Below are 8,767 nucleotides of genomic sequence, written 5' to 3'. Positions count from 1 at the left end.
AGGTGGGACAGGGGTGAGACGGGGTGGCTGCCAGCCCCGCTACCCCCCACAGCATCCCTCTGGGATGGGGTCAGGGTGCTGGAGGGACCCCAGGGCAGGGCTACCCTGGGACAAAGTGGGTGAAAGGGAGAATTTCAGGCTTCCCATTTTGCTGAGTTCATAAGGAGGAACTCCAACCATCACCTCTAGAAACCCTCGTTTCTTAACCAGAACATTTTCAAATGCATTTTTGGCCTTAATAATTGAGGGGGGAAGGGTTTGAGGATTAAAAGCACCAAGAACTTGAGCCCAGAAGGGGAGGAGGAAAAGAGAAATACCTCGATTTTCCCTCTTGGCCAGAACATTTGGATCCTGTTGAGGAAAAAAAAAAAAAAAAAAAAAAAAAAAAAAAAGAAACCACAAAAGCAACATCAGAATCAGCCCCGAGCTGTCGGCGGGGAGCAGCTCGCCAAGCCGGCTGCTTTACGTAACCAGCTCCCCAGCTCCCAGCTATTGAGGAATTTTCCACGTGGTACAAGCGGGAAGAAGGAAGGAAGGAAGGAAAGAAGTCAGATGTGAAAATGTGGTTTTCCCTCTGCATTTCCTGACTGTGCCCCCTGGTCCTGCACCCCACAGGGATCAGCTTCCCCCAGTGCCCATCACTTACCTTCTGGATTTTGGGCTGCATGCGGGAGGGGCAGGGGGGCATCTGGTTGAGGGCAGCTGTGATCTCCTGGGACTCCACGGCAGCCAGGGCATTGCAGATGGCCATGACCGACTGGATCACTCGCTCTGCCTTCAGTGGGAAGTCTCCCTGGAGGGCAGAGGTGGGTTGATAGAGGTCCCAATGGGGCAGGGGCTGCTTCCCACAGCCCACACACCATACATAGTTAGATGTGCCAGCCCATGCCTCAGTTTCCCTTATTTTCACAGCCTTTTCCCTTCTCTGATGCATCCTCAGAGCCCCACAATGAAAAGGGGAATAAAATCTGCAGCAAATAAGACAAGACAGCCCCAAAAATGCCCCCTCCATCCCTGGTGCTCACCTCAGCTGCCAGGAAAGCATCCACCTCATTGTGGAAGGTGTCAAAGAGGAGACTCAGGGCCTGCCTGGGGGATAGAGAGCAGAGCTCAGCCTTGGCCAGGTCGGTACCCAGTGCAGGAGACCGGTCCCACCGTGTCCCCCCTACCTGCTGATGGTCTGCTTGATGGGTCTCTCCTGCAGATGGATGTAGTGGTTGAGGGTGGAAGGGCTCTGGTCATCGTTTGCCTGGAGATGGAGAGATGCTGTGCCATAGCTCGGGCACACACAGGTGTTCCAACCTCAGGGAGGTGGCACAAGTGTCCCTGTGCTGTCCCCCACACCCAGACACCCACCGTCCGGGCCAGGTCGCTGCGCACCCCCTTCCTCTTCATCAGCTGCAGGCGGATGTCGATGTCAAACTTCCTGCAGTGCTGGATGTACTCGTGGCTGCCCAGAGCGTGTTTGCTGTGGGGAGAGACCACACACTGAGCCCGTGGCTCCTCTCCATCCCATGCCATACCCCAAAATCCAACCCGGGATGCCCCATCCCAACATCCCATGGCCCAGCATGGAGTTGGCTGCGGCTGCCTGGCCTGCAGACGGATGTTCGTGGCACTGGGTTGCCTGCCCTAGGAAACCCAAAGAATAAGCTATTGTTTCCCTCCTTCCCCTGTGCCCTCCAAAAAGCCGTGCCCAGCCCAGCTGGGACGGGGCCTGGAGGAGCCTGTTGTGCCTGGACCTGCCTGCTGATGTGTGGGGAGCAAAGCATGGACCCAAGGAGCTGGAGGATGCTCCTGACAGCAGAACAGGGGTGAACCCTGGAGCAGGGGGATGACAGCTTGCTCCCACCAGCATTGAAAGCCCCTCTGGAGCAGGGGACCTGCAGAGCTCACTGTCCAGACCCACTTTCTTTGCCAACTGTGTGGAAGAACAAGTCAACTCAGCCCTGGCCAGCACGGAAGAGCCACGGGCACGGTGTTGAGGGGTGCAGGAGGCTCCAGGCAGGATGGTGCTGCAATGGTAGGATGCAGTGGGGAGGTTGGGAGAGGCACCCCCAGGGGCTCGTGAGGCTGTAGGGGATGGGGACACCAAGTCTGGTCAGTGTGTGGCCACCAGTGCCACATTCATGGCCAGGACAGGGAGGAGATGTGTGGGAAAGGCACTGCAGGACACTGTGCCCACATCCTGCCTGGTCCTGCCTCCCCCTGCACCTCAAACGGGAGTGAGTGACAGCAGCTCTGGCTGGTCTGCAGAGCTCAAGGGTCCAAACGGCTCCACAGGGAGGGTTTTGGCACTTCCAGCATCTCCTCTGCTGCAGGAAGATGAGGAAAGAAAAGATCGACGACAAAAGGGCTTTATGTCCCAGGACTTTCTCAAAGGTCCTTTGAGGGTCCCGGGAGATATGGTAGCGCCTGCCCACACCAGCTCCTGGGGACAGGCTGTCCCACTCTGTGCCCAGGATGTCATTCCCTGCCAAAAAAGCAGGAGGTTCATCCCTTTAGGAAATGTTCTCCAAGCTGGTTGGATCCATCCTACAGCAGGGTGCTCCCTGGCATCCCCCGACACGAGGTTTGCTGTATAGGTCAGATGTGTGGGAATGCTGCTGTACCCATGGCCAGTTCACAGCTTGCACCCTGCTGTGTGTGAGCACACGTGTGAACACACGTGCACACACATGTGCAATGAGCTGCTGGGCAGCAGGAGGGCTCAGCACGCATGGGAATAACCCCTCCAGGCAGCTGTGCTGGGCAGCCAGGAGCAGTGGCTGAGCTCCACTCACCCTCTGCACCGGTGCCGCGCAGGCTCTCCTGGGCTGAGCAATTCCCAGCTGCCCCTTTAGGGCCTAAAGCAGCAGCTCCTGGAGCCCATGGCAAAGCTCCCGCAGATTTCCCGCAGCACAGCCAGGCCCAGGGCAGTTCTCCAGCAGCAGGAGCTGGCTCACTGCACCGAGCCGCTGGGAAGGACGGCGTGTGCCTGTGCATCGGCCTCTGCAGAGAGCTCTCCTGAGCTGTCAGACTCCAAAACCCCTCTGGAAATGCAGCCTTTCTCCAGGAAAGGCAGGGAGGGAGGGATCTCTGCAGATCTCAGTCCCCATCACCCATCTGAGGGAGCCCCTGATGCTCCCGTGTCCCCCACGTGTCCCTTTTCCACCTTCTCCTGCAATTTCAGCAGCTCCACTCAGCGACACGGCTGTTATTAATTCTCCTCCAAAGAGCTTTTTTGGCAGCTCCCTGGTTTTCAGGCCTCTCTCCAGGCGCACAGGGGTCAGCGTGACGGATAACCCTGCCACTGGGAAAGATGCTCCTAACATGCTGCTTTTGGCAAGACCAACACCACAGCTTGGGAGGCAGGAAATGGAGCGGAGAGGTTCCTGCTGTGCACACCGGGATCAGCCCTGACCATCCATCACACCCGGCCGAGGCCACGCACGGGGCGAGCACGGCCGAGCGCGTGAGTCCCGGGCTGCCTGGGTTGTGTCGTGTGATCCTCCCAGCCCCCTGACACTCACTTCTGCAGGAACTCCTCCAAGCCACAGATTTTGAGCACAAAGTCCTCGACGTCGATGGTGTGCAGCTCATCGTGAGTGTAGCACAGTGCCTGGTAGATAAGGAGGTCCACGGTGGAGGAGCCTGTGGGGAGAGGGAGCAGGGGAAATAAAAGGGAAAAAGGGGAAAAAAGGGAAAAGGGAAAAAAGGGAAAAAGGGGAAAAAAGGGGAAAGGAAAAAAAGGGGAAAGGGAAAAAAGGGGAAAAAGGGAAAAGGGAAAAAAGGGAGAGAAGGGAGAGAAAGGAAGAGAAAGGAAGAGAAGAGAAAGGAAGAGAAGAGAAGAGAAAGGAAGAGAAGAGAAGAGAAAGGAAGAGAAGAGAAGAGAAGAGAAGAGAAGAGAAGAGGAGAAGAGAAGAGAAGAGAAGAGAAGAGAAGAGAAGAGAAGAGAAGAGAAGAGAAGAGAAGAGAAGAGAAGAGAAGAGAAGAGAAGAGAAGAGAAGAGAAGAGAAGAGAAGAGAAGAGAAGAGAAGAGAAGAGAAGAGAAGAGGGAAGGGAATCATTAAGGTTGGAAAAGACCTCTAAGATCATCAAGTCCAACTGTCAACCCAACACCACTATGCCCTCTAAACCATTTCCTGAAGTGCCATGTCTACATGTTTTTTCAACAGCTCCAGGGATGGTGACTCTACCACTGTCCTGGACAGCCTGTTTCAATGTCTGACCACTCTTCCAGTAAAGAAGTTTTTCCTAATATCCAATCTAAACCTCCCCTGGTGAACGTGAGGTCCTATCACTTAGTGACTTAAGAGAAGAGACCAACACCCACCTCACTACAACCTCCTTTCAGGTAGTTGTAGAGGGGATGGTGGGATCCCTGCCCAGATCCTCCACCCAGGTGTTGCTGGGGTCTGTCCTGGCTTCACATCACCTTGGGTTCCCTGCAATTTCTGCAAGGTGGGGTGGGCAAGCAGCTGCATGTTGTAGGACACTTACAGTCACAGGTGAAGGTGAGAGGCTCCCGTAGGCTGTCACACACCACTGTCACCTTCAGGCTGACGCCGTGGCCCAGCTGCTCGGGGCTGAGGTTGACGGCGCTCCACACCAAGCCGGTGAGGGAATAATCCTCGGTGCTGTAGCCAGATCGCAGCCTGTGGCAGCAGGGACAGGTCAGAGATGCCACCCTGCTTTGGGTTTGTCCCACCCCCCCAAAAACCACCTGTTTTGGGGCATTTTGCAGTGGGATGCTGCAGCTCTGGGGTGCACTGAGAGCCCCAGGAAGGGCTCGGGCATGGCCAGTACTCACACATCCAGCATGTGGCAGAAAGCAGCCACCTCCTCATCCCGCTCCTCCGAGACCTCGAAGAGCTCGTAGCCATTGGTGAAGGAATGTGGCCGGGGGGCAACCTATGGGGCAGAGCACGAGCCCATCAGCTGGCTGCAGCATCTCTGGGGAGCTCCAGCATGTCACCCACCTGGGACGGGGTTTGCCAGATGCCCCCATTAGAGCACCAGCACCGAGAGCCTTTGCTCACCCCGGTGCTGCTGCAGCCAGGGAAAGGGTCCAGCACAGGAGGGGTTTGGGCCAGGTGGGCACCAGCCATGGGATGTGTCACCCACATCTGCACTGGCACCTTCCCCATGGCTGGGAGAAGGGAGACATGAGCTCTCGCTGCCCCCAGCCCACAAAATTGGCCATTTCCAGGCTGTTTCCAAATATCCCCATCAGGGACGTTCCCCACTGAGACATGGGATGGGCAGATGGACCTGAGGATGCTGCAGGATGGGCAGGGACAGTCCCCAGGCCACCACGGTGCTGCAGCAGAGCCCTGCCTTCTGTGCCCAGCCCCACATCCCACGCTCCCACTGCGGTACCAGGGCTGGTGGCACCATCGTGCCAGGCTCCCCCTGCGCATGGGGGTCCCGGGGCCTCCATCGCTCTCTGGCAGCGAACAATGGTCCCACTGTCAGAGCAATTAACCCAGCCAACAGCTAACGGGAGGCAGAGAAAAGCAGAGAACACAGCAGCCACTAAAGACAATTTTAATGCTCTTTTATAATTAGTTTCTGGCACTAAGAAAACCAAGAGTGACTTAAGTAGCCCCCGCCGGCGGTCCCCGGCTGCATCCCTCCCACCCTGGGGAGGAGGAACCCTGCGAGGAGGCGACTTCTCCCCTGATTTCTCTCCCCTGATTTCTCTCCCATTATTTCTCTCCCGTTATTTCTCTCCTCCTCTTGCCGGAGGTGGGATGAGCTGCAGCAGAGCTGGGGCTCTGCCCCTGCAATGGGCACCTCACTGGGGACAGGGGATGTGGCAACACCAGCAGCCCCCCAACACCCCTGTGCACAGAGGGGAGGTGTCCTGCTCGCTGCTCGATGGAGGGAAGAAGGGAGCTGGGATTGGAAAGGTGGTTGTGAGCCCAACAGGAAAGCGATCGCCCGGCTCTCGGGAGGAGACTCCCGGCTCTTTCCGGAGGATCTTGTGACACTTTGTGAGCTGGTGGGACATGAGACCACTGCAAACCACCTGCAGCTCAAGGAGACAGCCCACGCTTGCATCGCTGGTGTCTCAGCACACGGATGCCTCCGACTGTGATGTAAACAAGACTCTGAGGAGCACCAGTGATGGGACATATAAAACCAACCCGGAGCAAAGGAAACGCAGCAAAGCCACAGGCACCCACAGCCCGTTCGCATCCCGGCGCTGGGTTCCCAGCTCTCCCCAGCATCTCGGCTCCATCCCAGCCCCACTTCCAAAGCAGGGTGAGAAAAGCTTCTTACCGGATCGATGGAGATCCTGCAGTTCTTGTTCGGTGCCAGATTCTTCCGATTGCCGAAGCGAGAGACGTACGTCCGTGGTGGGACCTGAGGGGGCATGGTCTTGCTCCGTGCCACCGGCTTGCCGCTTGATTCCTTCTCAAAGATGCTCCTGCCCTCCTTCCAGCCACGGGCAGCTTCCCGCAGCACCTCTGACTCGTAGGTGGACTTCAGGTTGAGGCAGGTGATGGCATCGTTGATGCCACCATAGTCGGAGATGCCATAGGGGTCCTCCTCGGAGATGCGGCGGCCGAGCAGCTTGCCGTGAGACCGCTCGTGGGCTGCCGAGAACATGTTGATGTCCCTGGGCTGGGGTCCTTTGGAGGATGGGGGGGACCCCTTCCCTGAGAGCTGGGTCCCCCCTCAGGGGAGCTCCAGAGGAGGTGCCGGGGGGGCAGCGGGGGTGGTGAGATCTTTTTGGGGGAGCTGCCCCCACCGTTGTGGGGTGAGGTGCCGTTGAGTGGTTCCCCAAGGAAGTCCCCCTCTGACCCATCAAAGATGTACAGGTAGTCCCCAGCCAGGGGTCCCTTCAGCCAGGGCTGGGGGTCTGGATGTGTAGGGCTGGGTCCTGGTGGGGGTCTGGGTGTGGGGGGACCCTCAGGTGCCACCGGGATGTTGTAGCTGAGCGTGGGGTCAGAGCCGGAGAGACCACGCGCTGCCTTGATGCCGGCGCAGCCGTTCCTCTCGGTGGGGTCATCCCAGGAGATGAGGGGCTGGTCTCCCCGTTGCTTGGCCAGGTTCTCCTCCTTGTCCTGCCGCAGGCGGGGGAGCGCGTCGTACTCCATCTGCAATGCCTCTGCCAGCGCCAGCTCCTTCCGGCTGATGCCCACCGATTCCAGGGATTTCCAGTGCTCCCCATTGCCGCGCGTGGCGGACATCTCTCCAGGGATGAGGACCTCTTCCTCCTGGGCTCAGGGGTCAGGAGAAAGGCATGCTGCACCGCCAGCCACCTGGGTGGAGGGGAAAGGCGAGGGTTAACGGCTGGGCTATGATAAGGAAGGTTGGTTACAGAGGGTCAGGCTGGTGGTTCAGCCCCTTTCCTCTCTGTGATGGAAAAAAAGGAAATATTTAGGGGCTCAGACAGGTTAAATAAAGATTTTGCTGACGCCCACCCCACTGAAGCCAGTAGCCAGGCAGGGTTGGTTGGCCCCACAGCAGCTGCTGGGGTTATTGCTGGAGCCAGACGTATTTTCCCCCCCGCCCTGAGGACTAAATAAGCTGCAGAGCGGGGAGGGCACAGCAGGGCCAGCGCCTGCAGCTGGGGCTGACTCAAGATGCAACTGGCACGGGCTCCCCAGTGATGCAGATGCTCCAGCAACACACTGAGGACACGGCTCAGAGCCGCCTTGGACCATCCGATGGTCTTCCCACCGAGGGAAGACCCTCGGGTTCAGCGATGCCCCCAGCAGCACTTTTCCCCTGTGATCACTGGGAAGGGGCAGTTTTGCACCTTTTCACCCTAAATCAGAGCATCAACCAGAGCCCTGTGTGGTGCAGAGCGAGGGGTGGATGGACCTTCTCAGGACCATCACAGCTTTGAGAAAAAGATAGGTTCCTGCTTTGGCAGGGGGATTGGACTGGATGATCTTTGAGATCCCTTCCAATCCCTAATATTCTGTGATTCTGTGATTCTGTGATAGTCCCTGTCAGCAAAACTAGGGCTTTTTGGAGCAGAAAGGAATAGATGAGAGAAAGGCAAGGATGGGATAAAATGGGGTGCTGCTGCCTCCCCAGGGAAAACCCCCCCAGGTCTCTCTGAGCTGCCCCGCAGAGCCTGGTGCTGAGCACCCTCCAAACCCAGTTATTCTGCAGCATTCAGCTGGATGAGCAAAGAGGTGAAACAACCGGACTGGAAACCACTCCCTGGCCCCCAACCAACACCCGCGGAGGGCGGTGACCGCAGCGGGGGCTCAGCTCTGCCCAGCCAGCACCACGCTCCCCAGGGAAGGATGTTTCACCTCCTCTTCTCTTCCTAACAAAATAAATAACGAAGTGGATGTTAAACAGAAGAGTGGAGAGAGCCCGAAGCCGCTGGCGACGGCCGGTGCTCGAAATCTCTAGAGCCAGGAGGCAGCTGAGTGTTTTCGGGCTCTGGCCAGAGCTGGATCATGAGCCTCAGCACGGGACCCCCGCTGTCACCCTGGGCTGTCCTCTGCCCCACACCACTCGCTCTGCACCACACAGGGCTCTGGTCGATGCTCTGATTTAGGGTGAAAGGGTGCAAAACTGCCCCTTCCCAGTGATCACAGGGGAAAAGTGCTGCTGGGGGCATCGCTGAACCCGAGGGTCTTCCCTTGGTGCCTGTGGTGGGGTAGCCTGTGCTTGTGGGGCAGGAAAGTCTTTAACCACCAAGTGCAGGAGTGGGGAGAGGGCTGGCAGACCCCACTGTCTGCTCTGACCCCCAGTGATAGAGGAGCCCATCCAGCATGACATGCCCCCCAAATCCCACCCCACAGCCCCCACA

The 8,767-nt window shown here is 57.8% G+C and overlaps 1 protein-coding gene across 1 annotated transcript; it reads right to left on the bottom strand.

Annotated features, from left to right (window-relative positions):
- Nucleotides 1-317: 317 nt before the first annotated feature.
- Nucleotides 318-7,181, bottom strand: LOC104522184 (phosphatidylinositol 4-phosphate 3-kinase C2 domain-containing subunit beta; the record flags this gene model as incomplete). The annotated part of the gene is given in 10 exon segments (XM_010164406.1): nucleotides 318-351; nucleotides 647-793; nucleotides 1,026-1,089; nucleotides 1,170-1,249; nucleotides 1,357-1,468; nucleotides 3,513-3,633; nucleotides 4,483-4,637; nucleotides 4,793-4,893; nucleotides 6,268-6,651; nucleotides 6,654-7,181. Coding segments are annotated over 10 exon segments (1,726 nt in total), but the record flags the coding sequence as incomplete, so codon positions are not given.
- Nucleotides 7,182-8,767: the final 1,586 nt, after the last annotated feature.

This window comes from Antrostomus carolinensis, unplaced genomic scaffold, assembly GCF_000700745.2.
Source record: "Antrostomus carolinensis isolate BGI_N321 unplaced genomic scaffold, ASM70074v2 scaffold1093, whole genome shotgun sequence".
Classification (NCBI taxonomy): Eukaryota; Metazoa; Chordata; class Aves; order Caprimulgiformes; family Caprimulgidae; genus Antrostomus; species Antrostomus carolinensis.
This window is presented reverse-complemented; position numbering and strand designations above follow the sequence as displayed.